Source organism: Xenopus tropicalis, chromosome 10, assembly GCF_000004195.4.
Source record: "Xenopus tropicalis strain Nigerian chromosome 10, UCB_Xtro_10.0, whole genome shotgun sequence".
Lineage (NCBI taxonomy): Eukaryota > Metazoa > Chordata > Amphibia > Anura > Pipidae > Xenopus > Xenopus tropicalis.
The window spans coordinates 20,180,557-20,200,931 of NC_030686.2; the positions used below are offsets into that span (position 1 = coordinate 20,180,557).

At 41.9% G+C, this 20,375-nt stretch overlaps 1 protein-coding gene across 3 annotated transcripts in view; it reads right to left on the minus strand.

The window, feature by feature from the left end:
• Window positions 1-20,375, minus strand: part of cdh22 (cadherin 22) — a 143,432-nt gene that overhangs the window by 13,629 nt on the left and 109,428 nt on the right. For all 3 annotated transcript variants that reach the window (XM_004918631.4, XM_002932526.5, XM_018097841.2), the window contains 3 exons: window positions 17,792-18,045; window positions 17,462-17,595; window positions 17,188-17,309 (listed from right to left, as the gene is read on the minus strand). In XM_004918631.4, the coding sequence (XP_004918688.1) occupies window positions 17,188-17,309; window positions 17,462-17,595; window positions 17,792-18,045 (510 nt within the window). The remainder of the gene's footprint in view (window positions 1-17,187; window positions 17,310-17,461; window positions 17,596-17,791; window positions 18,046-20,375) is intronic.

Consider the following 20,375-nt stretch of genomic DNA (forward strand, 5'->3'; position numbering starts at 1 on the left):
GCTGCTTCCAGTCTCCCTTTGTCAAAACACGGCCCTTTTGCAACAGATGTGACAGTGTGAGACTGATAGGTGACACTACAAGTAGCTGCTTTGACTCTCCCAGTGGCAAAAGAGGGCACTTTTCAAATTGCAAAACAAGTTTATGGCAGGCAGGGCCTGGTTTGACAGTGGGAGACAAAAAGCAAATGTGGGAAAGTTGTGCTAGACATGACACAAATACTTACCTAATAGCCACCCATGAGGCATTTGTCCTGTCTCGAAAGAATGGTAAAGTGGGGACTGCCTTAGGATGTAAGCATTGTGAGAGGAGCCGGGTGAACCCAGACATTGGGGAACCCAGACACATTGGGGATCCCAGACACATTGGGGATGCCACTTACCCCATAAAACTGCCTTTTCACGGTGTTCCACTTGTTCTGATTTTTGGGGAATGAGATGAAATTCCCAGACACCGAGAGGATGGCGTCCAGGACCTGGCCATGGCACCGCGAAAAGGTAGGCTGTGACACCCCCCCCCGTAAACCCCCCAACCCCCTGGAAACTGCCAGTGGCCAAAAAGTGCAGGGAGCACAGGAGTTTCACCATTCCGGGTACGGCACGGCTTCTGTGAGTCAGTGGCTGCAGGGAAGGCTCAAGCAGCTGATACAGGCTGGATATTGCTGCCCTATTGAGCCTGTAGCACCTGACCACTTCATCCTCACTTAAGCCCTCTAAAGTGTCCCTTTCGCGAAAAAGCGAGGCCACATGACTCTGGAAGGCTCGGGGACTTGATGTTCCTCCTCCAAATCAAGCAAAAACCCCATTGCAGACTCCATTTTAGCTTTTTCCACTCAAAAGTGAAAAATGTGCTCTGCCCAACGCCTCCCCCAATTAGGTGCTAAAATACGCACACATTTGCGCGCTAATTAACGCATTTAAAGCTTTAGGTGCTTTTGTGAATCATGCGTGGTGGGTTAGGTGTGCTGGGTTTACTTGGATGGGTTGAACTTGATGGACACTGGTCTTTTTTCAACCCTATGTAACTATGTAACTATGTAACTATGTGACTTAACGCATGCGATAATACTTCAGCAAATCACGCATTTTTTTCGCGTCAATTTTAACGCAAAAAAGCATGCAATAAGCGTCATCGCACCTTAGTGAATCAACCCTACTGTTTTGTGAGATTCAGTTCACAGACAGATGCCTTGACATTTTCCTTTAGAATTCTCAGGTATAGTTCAGAATCCATTGTTCCATTAATAACAACAAGCCGTCCAGGCCCAGATGCAGCAAAGCAGGCCCAAACCAGAACACTCCCACCATCATGTTTCACAGATGGGATAAGTTTCTTATTCTGGAATGCAGTGTTTTTCCTTCTCCAAATGTAACGCTCCTCATTAGGGATGAGTGAAATAATTCGCACAGTGAAAAATTTTAGCACGCGGCAATAAAATTTGCTGTGCGTCGCTTTCTTTGACGCGGGCGCCGCTTTTTCTGACATGTGCATCATTCTTTTTTAGGGGAAAGCAATGCCCTTCTCCTTGCTAACCTGTCATACACACACCATTGCTGCTCAGTGTTCTCCTAATGGTTGACTCATGAACATCAACATTTGCCAATGTGAGACAGACCTTCAGTTGCTTGGAAGTTACCCTGGGTTCCTTTGTAACCTCTTGGACTATTAGATACCTTGCAGTTGCAGTTATCTTCATGGTCAACCACTTCTGAGTAGGGTAATAATGATCTTGAATTTCCTCAATTTGTACACAATTACTTACTGTTGATGGTGGAGTCCAAACTCTTTGAAGATAGTCTTGTAACCTCTTACAGCTTTATGGACTTCAACAACTCTTTTTCCATACTACACATCCACAAATATTGTTGTATGATAAGGCTTTAATAGATCTCCATTCTTTCTATAAAAGAGTTTCTCACTCACACCAGACTCTGATTTCACCTTATATGATAACCCTAAGGATTCACTTACTTTTGCTGCACGCAGTTTGAAAATTAGATGATGTTTTACGTTACATTCATAAAAAATAAAGAACTTTTCAAAGGGTTCACAAAATTTTGAGGACAGCTGTAGAGTACTGGGGTTACACACACTGAAAAATCATCAGAAGGCATTTGTTGGTCAGCAAGGATTACGTTCTGTTGTGTGATGTGGGAAGTGGTCATGTAATTGTGCAGTAACTCATAGCAACTAATCAACAGGCATTATTTTACTGCTCACCTGCAAAAATCAAACATCCTATTGGTTGCTATGAGTTATTGTGCATGGTCAAGTATAGTGCTTTTTATTACAAATAAGGTGAGTAGTATAAACGTTACTGCCATTTAAACATGCCCCTAAGGAATGACCTTGCTGATCCTAATTGTCTGTGCTGACAGCACTGGCCAATGCTCAGAATGCCAGCCCATGTGAAGCATTTGCTTGGTCACCAACTACCCAAAGTGTGTACTACTAAAAGCCCCATAGCATAAAAATAGGCTACAGAGGCAAAGTTAGCTCACAGAAATTGGGGTGATGGAAGCAGACGTTATCACTAGGCTAGAGAAGAGTTGGAACATACGAGTGGGCACTTCCCTACTGATTGCTTGCAAATCCCTATAGTTTTGTTCATTGATTTCTATGGAGCATACCTAACTGAAGGAAGGCACACAATGTATTGGACCCCTACGTATGTCGAAATGTATGTATACATAGGAGTGATATTTTATGCACACTGGGCTGGTAAAATCCTGGTGGGCCCTTGGGCTCCAAGCCCTCTGACTGCAGAGATGATTCCGTAAGTACCTGGGACAGTAAATCAGTCTTCATTTCAATTATCAAGTGAATTCAGGCTGGACTTTTAGGACTGTGGTAGAAGATAAACCTAAATCACATTCTAGCTGGTCTTCTGTTCTTCTGTCCTCCAGCCACTATAACAGCCCTCACTATGGGGCCAGTCCCACAGTTTGGGGATAACTACACTACAATGAAACAAGCAATCTCTGCCAACTTAGTTCTTAAAGAAACAATGATCAGAGTTCTAGATAAGGAAAATATGGTAAAAATTAACCTAGCCTCTACTAAGTAGGAATGCCCAGCAAACCTTGCATAAGATCTAATGATTTCTGAATATATTATTCTGCCATCTCATGGATGTATTAGGGAATGCCACAACATGGCCTTTCATGTTAAATGAACTTGACTTTATCCTTCATTGTTTCTTTAATTACCCATCCTTCCCCTTACTTTCCCCTTTGCTCTAAATAGCTTGAAAGGCTTCCCTATAATCAACTCCCTCAGGTTTTTACCAATAGTAATCTACTCAATCATCACTAATCTAAATGCCGCAAATGTCACTGGACAGAAAGTGCCATTACTAAAATGACAAATGACCTTTTACAGCTAAATCAGATGAACACTTTTGCTTCTCCTCCTTGGCTCCTCTGCTGCTTAAGACATTGATGATTAACCATTGCTCATGTAAAGTGTTGGCCTCCCTGACACTATCCCTCCTTCCTCTCCATTTATAGCTTCATCTAAATTTAAACCATGACTGTCCTTCCCATACCTGTTACATACCTGTTAGGTACAGTTTTATTAATTTACTTAAAGACATCAAAGGCCCAGCAGAAATATCTGGGTATCAACATCTGGAAATATCTGGGTACAGTTTCATTAATTTACTTAAAGACAACAAAGGCCCAGCAGAAATATCTCTTTTTATTTGTATAAAAAGCATAGGGCTGCTGTACTGCTAAAACCTTGGCCACCATTGCCTTCATTTCTTTTACTTTTGTGGATTCTTCTTTCTTTTAAACAGGTGACCAGTAAATTCTACTAGTTGATTGGTTGCTATGAGTTACTGCTTCTGGGGAAATGTAGTGGCAAAAGGTCATTCAGGTGGGGAACATTCATAAAATTAAAAAAAAAATAGAGCGTTAAAGTGACCAGTAACACCAAAAATGAAGTGTTCTATATTTAATTTTAGTATAATGTGCTGTTACTTTGTACTGGTTCAGAAACACTACTATAGTTCATATAACTGGTAATCTGGTGGGTCTGGCTATAACTTTTACTTATACTTTTTACTTATACTATTGAATTAATCTCTAGCATTTGCATGGGTGTGGTTTTAGGGAGCACTGAGCATAATATGGTGTCCTTTGAGATTATGTTGCAAAGACAACTGTAAAAGGGAATATCTGTGCAATCAATATGCAAACAATGTGCAAACTTTGGCATTACTATTATTATATATATGTTTAAAAAATTCATATTCAGCAATGTTGTACAGTAAATAGATGAAAACATTAAACATACATGAATACTTACAAAACCAATAAACAATACAAGAGGTAATGTCATATCTGCAATATATTAACTGGGAACGACTTTTCACATAATTAACACAGAAGGAAAGTGGAATGTTACTTAACAAAAATACATTTCAGTATATTCCCCTTGTAAGCAAGGAAAGGTTTTCAGTGAGGTTCTAAAAAAAATTGTACATTTAAGTTACCCATGACAGCTAAAAATGTTTTTTTTTTATGTATAAATAGGCAAAAAAAGCAATCAGACAAGTTTAAATAGACAATGAAAGGGCCATTGCAATAAGGAGTAAAATTGATCCAAAATTTTTTAAAATATGTAAATAGTAAAAAAATTTAGTATCAGAGGAAGGTAACTTGGTTGATGAGAGCAGGGAAAAAAGCATGTTATTTTTCATCTGTTCCCTTAAAGGGGTTGTCCACCTTTGAGTTAACTTTTAGTATGATGTAGAGAGTAATATTCTGAGACATTTGAAAGCTGCAAAGAGTTAGAAGAAGTAGGCAAATAATTCAAAACTATGAAAAACAAATAATGAAGACTAATTAAAAAGTTGCTAAGAATTGGCCTTTCTATAACATAGTAATAGGTAACTTAAAGGTGAACCACCCCTTTAACTGAGGAACCAGTTAATGAAGGCTTCCTGTTTAATAGACCCAATGCTGATAATGAATGACTATATATGCAGGGCCGGATTTCAAAACCGACCGCCCCCGGTCGCACGCCCCCCCCCCCCAAGTGCACATGCATGCGTCAACAGCGGGCGCGCGCATGCACGAACAGCGGGGGCGGGGGGTAGTGATGCAAGCGGGCATGTGCTGTAGACCAAACTTGCATACGGAGCAGTGGTGAGAAGTCCCCATTGCTCTGTATGGGAACACAAATTTTAAGATTTTGGTGCGGTGGGGTGGCATGCTGTCCCCAGGTTTCTGCCACCCTAGGCCCGGGCCTTTGTGGCCTCTCCACAAATCCAGGCCTGTATATATGATGGATCACTCAGGGGTAAATTCAAAAGAGACTAGAACATGTGAATGTAAACAAATCTCCAGGACATTAAAATAGTACATTTTCCAGGAATTCTGAGGCTGATGCCACAGGCGTTTCCTTGCCAATATGGGGTCTATCCTTGGTCCTTTGCTTTTTTAATTTATTTATTAATGACCTTGAGTTTGGCATTGTAAATTATGTCTCTATTTTTGCTGATGGTACTGAATTATGCACAACTATAAGTCCAGCGCAGGATACTGCAAAAGATTTGGCTAAATTAAAGAACTGGCAGCAAACTGCCAAATGAGGTTTAATGTTGATAAATGCCAGGTTAAGCACCTTGGTAGATATAACATAAGTACTAGATAGACACTAAATATTAGTGTTTTGGGGTCTTCTGAGAAGGATAACAAATTGTGTAATTCTAGGCAGTGTCAGTTAGTGGCTACTAAGGCAAATAAAGTATGTCTTGCAATAAAACCATAATATTTCATCTTTATAGCTCCATGGTAAGGCCTTGAGTATGCATGTCAAAAAAAATGTTGTGCACATCGTTTTTTTGACGCGCACTTCATTTTTTTGACACTATGAAAGGTGCTTGCAAGGGGACATGATATATACATATATAACTCCTTCAGAAGGAACTCAGATGGATGCACCACATCAACACCATCAATCCTTATGGACTTAATGAACTTAAGAGGTGACCTGGCATTAACTCTTGCGGACCCAGATTACTCTAAACCCCTTGCTTGGGGTGGAGCAGTTCCAGCCATGACAATATTCTTAGCCGCAATATTTAACAGTGAGCTCAATTTACACAGAAGTTCCCAAACTTCGTCTTTGCTGTGAGATAAGGCCAACACGAAACACGGTGATCTGATCGTGACCACTTTTGAATGGGTGATCATGACTCTATATGCACGTGTCCCTGCTGGTTCAACAATCTCTTCTGCCTACCGGAACATAGCCACGTTGATGTGAGGTGGTGACTATGGGCGCTTTACTGATATGCGGAAATGATGTCCCTAAACTGATGGATCTAGCACTGGCACTATTACCCCGTACCCTCCCTGTTCTAACTTAAATTTTCCTCCATGAACCCCGCAACGCTCGGTACGGCAAGGGAGTTGCAGTTCAGCCATACAGGCTGTCTTTCTTGTCTTCACACCTTTTCTTTTTCTATCTAATTTGTAGCTAATTCATAGGGATCAGTAATTACTATATATATATATGCAGAGAGGAGCACAATCCTAAAAATGTAGTTATCTGCCCAGGTGCTGGTCAAACAAACTAAATATAGAGACACAGTACCGCACAAACTTAATATACAGAAAAAGTTTTATTACAAAAAATCCAACCTTTCAAGCACAAACAGTGCTCTTCCCCAGGAAAAAAATCCCTGAGGAAGAGCACTGTTTGTGTTCGAAACGTTGGATTTTTTGTAATAAAACTTTTTTCTGGATATTAAGTCCCAGTTTGTGCAGTGTGTGTGTGTGCTGGGAAACATTTGGAGGGTTGGACTTGAGACACTTTTTTTGTCATGATTGCAGTGCTGTTTGTGGTATAGATAGCAGATTTGTCACAGCATTCATTTCACTGAAAAATTAAAAAAACTATATTATTCGAGTAGATATAGTTGGAAGTCACTAGTGGGTGGTTTGGGGAGTTCACATTGAAATCAATAGAATAAATAATTTTGTTGAATATGAATAATATTGTTTGTACATGGATAGTGAACATATTCAGAGAGAGGTTGGCAAGGGTACTCTGTGGGGTGCTACAGTGTTCTGTAATGGGCATAAATTTGTTAATTAAAGACCTTGGGGTGGGCAATGTAATCAATGTGTCTGTATTTGCCAGTGGCAAAAAACTATGCAGCCTAATTACAGGGTAATTCCATCCAGGTTGTGGGGTCCTTGCAGAGGAACAAGCTGGCAGTCTGGGTGGCTAAGTGGCAGATCAGATGTTGATAAATGTAAGGTTTTGTATTTGGGATGTAAAAATAAAAAAGTAACTTATACCCTTAAACAGACGAAGTTAGGCAAATCCTTTATGGAGAAGGACCTGGGGGTACTTGTGTATAACAAACGTTTCCCCTCTGCAGGCAATATGCATGACTCTAGGAGGGTTTGTTTTTGCAGGTTTTATTGGCACAAATATGCCAAATGTTTGTCTTCTTCATCTATTTTGTATGTTACTATGTATGTTTTGTATGTCTTTATTTTGGAATTATGGTTTTCACTAATTTTCTGATTTTTTTTTTTTTTCAAACTTGGTTTTAATTGTGTAAGGAGAGGTGCCTTACCGGCACGGCGGGGACGCCCGCCGCGCCGTCTGCTCCCTGTGCCGGCTCCTTCCTAGGTGCGCGCGCGCGCGCACTTCCGCGTCTTAAAGGCGCATGCGCGCTGACGTCATGACGTCAGCGCGCAAAGGCGCGAAATTCAAAATATTTAAAGGGCCATTTGTATTAGATTGATTGCCCGTGATAGGAATTCATTCCTGGTGCCTTTTTGAGCCTTGTGTATTTCGTTCCTGTATCCTGCTTGTTGCCTTCCTGTGTTTTTGACCCGGCTTGCTCCTGACTATTCTGATTATCCATATCTGACCTCGGCTTGTACTTCAACTACGATTTCGTCTCATCCTGCTGTATTGATTATCCGGTTTGACCCTTGCCTGTCTGACTATCCTCGATTACTGCCCGCCCCGACCTAGCCTGCCTGACGACGACCTTGTTTAACCCTATTTTGTACCGTGATCTTCGGCCTAACTGACTTTATCTACAGTCGTGCCCCTTTGCTTGCCAGAACTCCTGCCTTGTCCCCCTCGTTAAGTCCAGGTGGCATCTGAGTAGCTGAGGGCTCCTCCCGAAGCCAAAGGCGGTCACATTACTGGTGAAGCCGAGCCGAGACAAGGGAACTTGGCATCTGTTCTGGTTTAGGGTGCCGACCGTGACATTATCACGGGCCATGGAGGACCAAGATCACGTTGAGTCCGCTGCTGCTCCTCCCACTACATCTGCTACCACTGAAGCGCTTCTTACTGCCCTGCTACAGCGCTTGGAGGATCAGGAGCAAAAGCAGAATTATCTCCTGCAGGGTTTCCACAATCTAACCCGCCAGCTGGAGACTACGCAATCTTCGCAGCAGCAACCTGTTCCTAGTTCTTCCCCTTCTGTGGGGGCATCTGCTATGGGAGGTAACACCTATAGGCCCCAGGAGCCTAAGATTGCATTTCCCGAGAAATTCTCTGGGGACAGGTCAAAGTTTTTCGTCTTCAAAGAGGCGTGTAAATTATATCTTAGCTTTTTCCCTCATTCATTCCCTTCTGGTGAGGAGAAAGTAAGATTTGTTATGACCCTTCTTCTGGGAGATCCCCAAGTTTGGGCCCTTAGGCTGCCTCCCTCTGATCCAGCCCGCTTTTCCCTTGATGTATTCTTTCATTCCATGGCAATCCTTTATGATGACCCGGATCGTGCATCATCTGCCGATTCGGCGATTCGAAAACTGCGCCAAGGGAGACGGGATGCAGAGGTGTATTGCACAGAGTTCCGCCGGTGGGCAGGAGAAACTGAGTGGAACGATGCAGCCCTGCGCAGTCAGTTCCGTATCGGGCTATCCGACTCTATTAAAGATAGCCTGGTGAATTACCCCTTGTCGTCCAGTCTGGATGATCTCATGTCCCTAGCCATCCAGATTGATAGGAGACAAAGGGAGAGAAGGAGTGAAAGGGGTCATACTAATTTTTCTGGGGTTACTTATATGAGGCCTGACTTAGTGACCAATGTTAAGTCTTCGGCTTCCCCGGTGTCTCCACCTCAGGAGGAGCCTATGCAACTAGGCCTATTCCATCTCTCTCCTGAGGAAAAGACACGCAGGCGGACCCTTGGGTTATGTTTATATTGTGGGGACAAGGGTCACTTTCTCAAACAATGCACCAAGAGGCCGGGAAACGCCCAAGCCTAAATGAAGAAGGGGAGCTTCATTTGGGTGCAGGCGTTTCCTCTCCCCAATTTGCCTCCAAGGTTCAGCTACCGGTCAAACTGTCCTGGCCTACGGGCTCCGTTAACTTGTCCGCTTTCGTGGACTCTGGGGCAGAGGGTAACTTTATTGAGGCCAGATTTGCTGCTAAACATGGCATTCCTGTAGTCCCTCTCAGTGTTCCCATGAGGTTATTAACGGTGGACAAAAGACCTTTAGGGTCTGGTGTAGTAAATAAGAAAACTGTATCTTTATCCTTATGTGTGAACGATTTCCATGTTGAAGAGATAGTCCTTTTTCTTATTGAAGGTGCCTCTTCTCCACTCATTTTGGGTTTACCCTGGCTCCAGGTTCATAACCCCCAGATTAACTGGGTTACTGGGGAGGTTTCTCAATGGGGTTCTTGTTGTAGGGGTATCTGTATTCCCTCAACTATAGCAGCCACCTCACTTGAGGGGTTACCTGCAGCCTATTCGGCTTATGCCGATGTCTTTTCCAAAAAGGCGGCCGAGACCTTACCCCCACACAGACAGTATGACTGTCCCATTGATCTGGTTCCAGGTTCCTCTCCCCCTCGTGGTCGTACATACCCTCTTTCCCTACCTGAGTCCCAATCCATGAAGGAATATATCCAGGAAAACCTCGAAAGAGGTTTTATCCGGCCTTCTAATTCTCCTGCAGGTGCTGGGTTTTTCTTTGTGGGTAAGAAGGATGGGGGTCTCCGTCCTTGTATAGATTACAGGGGCTTAAACAAAGTCACTATTAAAAATCGCTACCCTCTCCCTCTAATTTCTGAGTTATTTGACCAGGTTAAAACAGCCAAGATCTATACCAAGCTTGATCTTAGAGGTGCATACAATCTCATCCGCATTAGAGAGGGGGACGAGTGGAAAACTGCTTTTAACACCAGGGACGGCCACTACGAGTATTTAGTAATGCCCTTTGGGCTCTGTAACGCCCCCGCAGTTTTTCAAGAATTTGTCAACAACATCTTTCGTGACCTACTGGGGGTATTCGTAGTGGTCTACCTCGACGATATTCTTATTTTCTCTTCTAATCTAAATGAACATCGTAAACATGTGTGTGAGGTCTTAAAAAGGCTAAGGGAGAATAATCTGTATGCAAAACTAGAGAAATGTACCTTTGAAGTTTCTACTGTTCAGTTTTTGGGTTTTATTATTTCCGGCAAGGGTCTAGAGATGGATCCAGGTAAAGTGAGAGCTGTCCTAGATTGGGCCCAACCCTTTTCGTTACGCGCTATACAAAGGTTTCTTGGTTTTGCCAATTATTATCGTCAATTTATTAAGAATTTTTCTCTAATTGTAGCTCCCATCACGAATTTAACTAAAAAAGGCGCTGATCCCAGTATATGGCCTCCTGAGGCTGTACAAGCGTTTGAAACCCTCAAAAAAGAGTTTAGTTCTGCCCCTATCCTTAGACCTCCCGATTCCGCTCTCCCTTTCATTGTAGAGGTAGATGCTTCTGAGGTAGGAGCTGGGGCAGTCCTGTCTCAAAGACACCCGATAACCAACAAGATGCATCCCTGTGCCTTTTTCTCTAGAAAGTTTTCACCTGCAGAGATCAATTACGATATAGGGAACAGGGAATTGCTGGCCGTGAAATTGGCTCTCGAGGAATGGCGCCACCTTTTAGAGGGGGCTAAACATCTAGTTACGGTCTATACCGACCATAAGAATTTACTTTATATTGAATCCGCTAAGCGCCTGAATCCAAGGCAAGCCAGGTGGGCTTTATTCTTTTCAAGGTTCAATTTTTCTTTAACTTTTAAGCCCGGTTCAAAGAATACCAAGGCGGATGCACTCTCTAGGAGTTTCGACTCAGTTTCCTCCGACTCTAGTGAGTGCACTCCTATCATTCCCAGGGAAATAATTGTTGCAACCTTGAGGTCTGACCTCTCTTCCTTATTGTCCCCTTTACAGTCTTCTGCTCCTGCTGAAACACCATCTGGTAAATGGTTTGTTCCTGAGGTACTTAGGGAGCAAGTATTAAGAGAGGCTCATGATTCTAGGGTGGCGGGTCATCCAGGTATTGCAAAAACCATTTGTTTATTGTCCCGACATGTTTGGTGGCCCTCCTTCAAACAGGATGTTAAAACTTTTGTCAGTTCCTGTTCAGTCTGCCAAAGGTCTAAGTCATCTCATCATCGGTCCCAGGGTCTGTTAAATCCCTTACCCATCCCAGAGAAACCATGGTCTCACATTTCCATGGATTTTGTTGTAGAGTTGCCCCCTTCTCAGGGTAAAACAGTGATTTGGGTGGTGGTTGATAGGTTCAGTAAAATGGCTCATTTTATTCCTCTTCCACATCTCCCTTCTGCTAAGACCCTAGCTGATTTATTTATTATGCATATTTTCAAGTTTCATGGATTTCCTGAAAATATTGTTTCTGACAGGGGGGTTCAATTTGTTTCTAAATTTTGGCGTGCTTTCTGTACTTTGGTTGGGACGGAATTATCTTTTTCCTCTGCCTATCACCCCCAAACTAACGGTCAAACTGAAAGGGTGAACCAGTCCCTTGAACAGTATCTCAGGTGCTATGTATCCGATAACCAGTCCACATGGTCTGAACTGCTTCCCTGGGCAGAATTTGCATACAATAATGCTACCCATTCCTCCTCAGGGAGGTCTCCTTTCTTTGTCGTTTATGGGTTACACCCCAAAGCATTTTCTTTTTCTGGCTCTAATTCCCCTGTACCCTCTGCCAATTCCTCTGTCTTAAGATTTTCTGAAGTCTGGTCACTAGTTCATGATTCACTATCTGCAGCTTCCCTAGCCCAGAAAAAAGCTGCTGACAAATCCCGTAGGGAGGCTCCCCAGTACAAGGTGGGGGATATGTGTGGTTATCAACCAAGAATATTAAGTTAAAGATTCCCTCTCCCAAACTGGGTCCCAGGTTTATTGGTCCATATCCCATCATTGCAATAATTAACCCATCTTCTGTCCGTCTTCAGTTACCTCCTAATTTCAGAATTTCTAATACTTTTCATGTTTCTCTCCTTAAACCTGCTGCTAACACTCGCCATCAGTCTGTTCCTCCCCCGGTGTTGATTGAAGGTCAGCCTGAGTATGAGATCCAAGAGTTCCTCGACTCCCGCCGTGTGAGAGGTAAACTTCAATATCTTACTAGGTGGAGAGGCTTCGGTCCTGAGGAGAACTCTTGGGTCTCAGTTGATGACATCAAGGCTGATCGCCTCAGGAAACAATTCCATTTAAAGTTTCCTGAGAAGCCTGGGGGTCCAGTGGCCCCCCCTAGAGAGGGGGGTAATGTAAGGAGAGGTGCCTTACCGGCACGGCGGGGACGCCCGCCGCGCCGTCTGCTCCCTGTGCCGGCTCCTTCCTAGGTGCGCGCGCGCGCGCACTTCCGCGTCTTAAAGGCGCATGCGCGCTGACGTCATGACGTCAGCGCGCAAAGGCGCGAAATTCAAAATATTTAAAGGGCCATTTGTATTAGATTGATTGCCCGTGATAGGAATTCATTCCTGGTGCCTTTTTGAGCCTTGTGTATTTCGTTCCTGTATCCTGCTTGTTGCCTTCCTGTGTTTTTGACCCGGCTTGCTCCTGACTATTCTGATTATCCATATCTGACCTCGGCTTGTACTTCAACTACGATTTCGTCTCATCCTGCTGTATTGATTATCCGGTTTGACCCTTGCCTGTCTGACTATCCTTGATTACTGCCCGCCCCGACCTAGCCTGCCTGACGACGACCTTGTTTAACCCTATTTTGTACCGTGATCTTCGGCCTAACTGACTTTATCTACAGTCGTGCCCCTTTGCTTGCCAGAACTCCTGCCTTGTCCCCCTCGTTAAGTCCAGGTGGCATCTAAGTAGCTGAGGGCTCCTCCCGAAGCCAAAGGCGGTCACATTACTGGTGAAGCCGAGCCGAGACAAGGGAACTTGGCATCTGTTCTGGTTTAGGGTGCCGACCGTGACAAATTGTTTGTTTTGTAACAAAGTAGATTACATATAAAACATGTAGAATAAAAAGTAAAGAAGGAGTGAAATTGGGATCAAATAGGGGGTGGGGGGGGGGAGGAGGGGGTTGGACTGATCATTATTATAAATTTATGATGCCTGGGTTGATTTTCTGGGGTTGTCCATTTTTAAGTCTGGTTGTTGAATGTGTTGGCTTTCAGTCCATATCTTTTCGTATGTTTCTATTTTGTGGTGGATAAGTGCAGTTTTTCCATTGTAGATATCCCCCAGATTTTGGCTATTATTTCAGGGAGTTGTGGTGGGGCCACCTTCCATTTTTTAGCTAATCCACATCTGGTTGCCAAGCAAATTTGAGAGCATAGTTTGATATCTGTTTTGGTTAGGTTTTCCAGTTTGCAAAGTAGTAGGGCAAGCTGGGGGTCTGGTTGAGTTTATTTCTGCAGTAGTTGGCTTATGAGTCTGAAGATGTCTTTCCAGAGTACCGATATTTAGGGACATGTCCACCAGGTGTGTAGTTCATAGCCCACTTCTCCACATCCTCTGTAGCAAGTAGGGTCTGAATTGTAGATTTATCAGTTTCAGTGGTGTGAGATACCAGTCGTAGAGAATTTGTAGGCATTTTCTTTGATTATGGTGTTTTGTTTTTTTTTTTAAACATTTTATTGAAGTTTTGCAATAAGCATGTAGGATGAATAATGACAAATTATTTAAATTGGTTGTACAACAATAGTCACATTCGACAGTTTGTCCTTCAAAAAGATAAGAAATGAAGAAAATAGAATGCTTACAGAGAAACAAAATAAGTAATTTAAATAGAGAAAAACAAAACAAAAACAAATTAACTAACTCTGCCCAGTGGATAAACTATAAAAAGAATAGATATTTCCATACAAAAATAGCGTCCCGATATAGAGGATTCCTTTTAACATCTCTTGGTAAATTACCATTTACTATGTAATGCAGAAAATATATCAGAATAAGGTTCATGGATTCTATTTCTGGGTTGGTGTATTTGTTACTTTGAAAGATCCATTCAATAAGGTATCTTGTTAGAGCAGACAGGTTAAATGTTCTAAAATTCGGTATTTTTAGTCCACCAAGCAGGTCCCCTTAATTTGGACAAAGCTATTTTCGATTTTTTTTCATTCCAAATAAATTTCACAAGTGCAGAATCTAGCTTTCTAATATCTGAGTGTCTAATAAGTAAAGGTAAGTTGATTAAAGAATAAATCAGTTTAGGAAAGATTAAAGTTTTGAAAAAGATCACCCTGCCATTGGGGAATGCATCAATTTTTTACACATTGAGATGATATTATTAATGGCAGGAGTGATGTTCAAGTGATGTTCAAGGAATACAAATTATTTAAATCTATGGGAATAGTTAAGCCCAAATATTTGAGTTGTGTTTTTGGGGGTCTTAATTGCAGCTTTTTTAAAAGAGCGTTAGATATAGAGGCCAAATGGGTTCATTATCTCAGTCTTGTCAACATTTACTTTATATCCTGAAAAGGACTGAAAATTCACAAGCATATCAAAAACAGCTTTAAGAGAGTTGATTATGGTGTTAATAGATGCCTTTCTGATGTTTTCTAGGAGTGTTTGCCATTGGTCATCCTCTGCAGTCATATGTAGCCTTTGTTGCCAGTGTTGCTGTAAAGCCATGTTATTTGTTGTTTATTGTATGGGTGGCAGCTCAGATGTCCAAAGATTGTATTTTGTCTATTCAGTTTCGATTGGATGAAATGTTTGATCTGTGTGTATCTGAATAATTCCCTGTTTGGGATTTCTGATTTTTGCTTTAAGTCATCCCATGTTAAGGGTCCACCTAGTGGAATTAGGCTGCCAATGTCCATGTATTGATTCACTGTCCACCATGGGAATGCTCGAGAGTCTGTGCCTGGAGGGAAATTAGGGTTATTTACAATTGGGACAAGGGAGAGGGGTTTGAGCTGATCCAAGTTTTGTGTTTTGCCATAAGTTTTTCCCAAAGCCTGGTTGTATGTCTAAGTATTGGATTAGTTTGAGTAATTTGTGGTCTAGAGCTTTGTGTGATCCAAAGTATGGATCTTGATGACTGAGGATATAGTAGTTGTGTTTCTAGTGCGACCCATCTGACAGCTGTGGGCATACAGTGCATTTTAACCATCTGGGCTAATTGGGTAATTTTCTGAATTTTTCAGATCGGGGGTACCAATTAGTTGTTCAACCGTTCCACTGCTTCTGGTTTTCCAGTCTGATCAGTAGAGTCAGTGGAAGTCAGCACTTTGCACTGCAGGATTCCATCAAATCCCCATTTTGGGGTGGGCATCCAGCAGTCTGACAGGCAGCTGCAGTATATAAATTTTTTTTCCTTGTTAGCAGAATATTGGCTACCAATAAAACATGCCTACTGTATAGTCAAAACAAGGACAAGGGGATCTATTGAGAACTCCAATAAAGCTGCATTTTTAAAAGAAATATAAGCCTATATTTAAGGTAGGTGCCATATATCATGTGCCACCAACAAATTGTCAAGAATAGGTCCATCCAAGCTGTATGAATGTATAAAAGTATAAATATAATACATTAAAACAGGGAAGTGAAAATTGTTAGAAAATCAATTAACGTGATTAAAACGCATAAACAGCAAGTGTCTCCTGAAACTCCCTGCAAGCTGCCGCCAAGTCTATTCTGCAACTGTTGCACTTATTCCTGGAGTATAATATTTCTACAGCAAAGGTTAATAGTTACGCAATTATAGGTTGGTGTCTCTAGTTGAAATTGTAGATTGCAAGAACAGGGAGGGGTCATTGCTGACTATGATGTATAGACAGTTTTATACCTAAATGTTTGTCAACCCCACAGCCAAACATTTTAGGGCTCTCTTCAAATCTTGTCAACAGAGCTAAGAGTTTGCTGTACAACTCAGTAACTTCTCGTTGTTAAAGTATGGTCAAAATTAGCCAAAATGCCCAACCAAACCTTAGGGGCTGATTTACTAACCCACGAATCCGACCCGAATTGGAAAAGTTCCGACTTGAAAACGAACATTTTGCGACTTTTTCGTATGTTTTGCGATTTTTTCGTATGTTTTGCGATTTTTTCGGCGTCTTTACGAATTTTTCGTTACCAATACGATTTTTGCGTAAAAACGCGAGTTTTTCGTAGCCTTTACGAAAGTTGCGTAAAATCTTGCGATTTTTCCGTAGCGTTAAAACTTACGTGAAAAGTTGCGCCTTTTTCGTAGCGTTAAAACTTAAAAGGTGCGAAGTTTCGCGTAAGTTTTAACGCTACGAAAAAAGCGCAACTTTTTGCACAAGTTTTAACGCTACGAAAAATCACAAGATTTTACGCAACTTTCGTAATGGCTACGAAAAACTCGCGTTTTTACGCAAAAATCGTATTGGTAACGAAAAATTCGTAAAGACGCCGAAAAAATCGCAAAACATACGAAAAAATCGCAAAATACCGATCTTTACGAAAAAAACGCAATCGGACTCATTTCGACCCGTTCGTGGGTTAGTAAATCAGCCCCTTAGTGTATGAGGCCAGCTTTAGGCTGAACATACATGAAATGAGTGATTCATGAAAGTCTCCAGTAAGTCATGACAGTGACAGTCTAGTCCCTAGGCAGTGTTTTAGTTGTGTGAAGGAAACCTATAGCAACTTGTTCGTTCTTTGCTGATATAATAGATGCTGTATGTTGAGGGTTGCTGTAATGGGGTATAGTTTGCACCTGTATACCTTCGCCTTAAACCTCCAATACAGCAAATAATGGTGTATTGCGTTATACTCTTGAAAAAAATGTATTTTGGCCACGGGATGCTTGCTCAATCTGTATATCTTCTTGCTTTTTGAGGATTGGTAAGGAAGGTAAGACATCCAATAAAAATGTTTATTCTTTTGAATGATAAAATATTGTGATCCTGTAGATTTTGTTTATAAGGAGAAGGTGTCTCCAGCGAAAGCTAGTTGCTCTTACCTGGCCTGGCAGAGCATCCTCGCACACAGATGATTCATGTGGTGTAGCTAACTCTGGGGGGTTATCATTCACATCCAGGATCCGAATCCGCAGAGACAGAAATGATACTTTGAGTGGGTCTCCTGTTGGAGAGATGGAATTGATGTTGTCTTATGATCCATATATGTTTATTATAAACCTATATATAACTGATATGTGTAGATATACAGTAATATTTTTGACTTGCCACCCTGGTGCTTTTCCTGCCACATGGACAATTCACCATCCAACCTACCTGTCTCATGTGCTTGAACAGTCAGATTGTGCCACCCTGAGGTTTCTCGATCTAAAGGTTTAGTGATCCTGATTTCACCAGACTCAACATCAATTTCAAATATCCCATCATCAGAGTTCCTGTCCAGTGTATAGCTAAGGTAGGTGGAAAAAAAGGAAGAAAATGGTGATAAGGTAACCAGCATTTAACAAGGGTTCTTCTAAGGTAATATCGGAAGACTATGAGAGATAATAAGGTTTGTGGCCATCTAGTATGAAACATTGGGAGCTTAGGCAAGACTGAAACTGCAATCAGGAAAGTTGACTCCACTTTTATATAGACCCTCAGTACCTTATTGGGTTATTAGCTTTGTCTGGGTCAATGGCTGTGATCGCTCCAATTACAGACCCAATGTGGGCATCTTCTTGCACCTCAATAATTCCATCCAGTGGGTGAAATTTAGGGGGCTCGTCTACATCCAGCACGGTGACTTTAATAATTGCCTGATCTCTAAATGTCCCTAGATCTGCGAAGCGTGGATCCACAAATCGATTCTGAGCCTCTAACACCAACGAGTGTTCCTTCTGAGTCTCAAAATCCAGCGACTGCAACACAGAACATACAATTAGTACTTAAAGAATGGGTGCTAAGCAACTTACATTTCCCAGGAGTTCTGTTTCCTTTTCTTTCTTGTCCCCATGTCAAAAGGAAAGCAAACCCCAAAACCTAAGTTCTTGGTTTTGGGTTGCCTCTGTCCTCATCAGTGCAGGTATCTAAAGCTATTATGAGCCAACATGTTTGGTAGAATTAAATACAGACAACATTGTGGGTCAACGTATATTTTGAAGTTTTGTGGGCGACCAAAAATAAAATACAAATTCCTACTTGTTACCAAGATGCAATCAGGTTAAAATTAATTTGCATATTTTTGGGAACAGCAGATTTAAAAATATCCACTTTATTTTAATGGTTTGGCCATAAATACTTTTAGTATAAAGGAAAGGAAAAATCTTCAGTGCTAGAACTTTAATCCTGTTTGGGCTACAAATAAAAGAATTCTACAAATCTCAATTGTTTGTAATGTGGCTGCGCACGCACGTTCGAAGTGAGGGTAATAGCCATTATGATCAACGTATTTCAGATTAACAGATCACACAGGCACTTCCTAGATCTAAAATTGTGGAAAATGTTGTATTCATTGCATTACAGGAAAACATGCTGGATACATGCCCCTCTTGGCTGCTTTGGGTAAGGTATGCCAATCTGGGTTCCACAGCTGACTTGTGAGCAGCGCCTAGGTGGGGAGGCAGGAAGCTGGGAACTGGATACAGCAGACAAATCAATTATGAGGATTTAGCTGTCTTCTCCTTGAAGTTTTTGGGGAGACTACAATGAGAATGTATTTTGCAATCTAATTTTATAAAGACAGATTTTTTACATACTGTAGAGATTTCCATTCTAAAGGCTTTATGGTGCTTTAGAGTGTTCAGAGCGTTAAGTCTTGTCTCCACTGCTACCTTATCACACAGTTGGTTCTTCTATCTCACAGTTACAGTCTAGTAGCAAACTATCACTATAGGTAGGCACCATCTCTCTCTACTATACCTGCTATCCCATAGCCACATTTCCTTCCCAGAGACTATTATCCCACTGCTACTATAGGCACCATCTCTCCCTACAATACCTGCTATCACACAGTTCCTTCCCAGAGGCTATTATCCCCACTGCTACTATAGGCACCATCTCTACCTACTATACCTGCTATCCCACAGCCACAGTCCCTTCCTAGAGGCTATTATCCCCACTGCTACTATAGGCACCATCTCTACCTACTATACCTGCTATCCCACAGCCACAGTCCCTCCCCAGAGGCTATTATCCCACTGTTACTATAGGCACCATCTCTCCCTACTATACCTGCTATCCCACAGCCACAGTCCCTTCCCAGAGGCTATTATCCCCACTGCTACTATAGGCACAATTTCTTCCTACTATACCTGCTATCCCAGTCATGCCCCCTATTAATCACAGGGCTACTGCAGCAACCACATTACACATTAAAGAACTCAATAGGATTGTTTTGCTACCGATATAGGTTTAGCTGCTAAGTTGACGTTAAATATAAAGTTCTTTCTTATTATTACAGAGAAAAAGAGAGTAATTAATAAAATACATTATTTGCTTAAAGTGGACTTTATGGGAGATGACCTCGCTTTAATTTAGAGCTTCCTGAATATCAGATTTCTGGTTCTATATACCAAAATGTCTGGACATACTGCTGTTCTTATCATCAGCAAACAAGAAGCTTTTCATAATTCATCTTTTTTCCTCCTTTGCACATTTATTTCTTTAGGGAGGCTCTTTATCTGCTGCACTGATTTAATTACGACTGATTTCACTCATTACAGACATTTATATCCTTTTTCAAGCTCTGTGATCCCAACGATCTCTATTTCTTTTATTGTTCTAATTGTCCATTTGCATCATTTGCTTTTTTTAATCAATTCAGTATTTAAATCAATTCAGTATTTAAATAGACCTGTATGTTAATAAGATTTCAAAGCCCTAGTGTATTTTTCTTGATTACCTTCCAATTTGTGCCTTTATGTTATTCACCCACCTAAGGTGGCCATACACGGGCTAATTGTAGCTGCCGATATCGATCCCTTAGACCGATTCAGCAGTTTAACGGCCCATGTAGGGGCAGGAACGACGGGCATGTCTGACCGATATCTGGCCTGAAATTGGCCAGATATCGATCGGGCAGGTTAAAAGATTTAGTCGGCGGCAATGGGCGCAGTCGGTTCAGGGACTGCATCAACTAGCCCATTCGGTCCCCGAACCGACTGCACCCATTGCCGCCATTATAATTTGATTGTTTGGCCCCAGGAATTACCCTACATTTGCCCGATATTGCCCACCCGTAGGTGGGGAT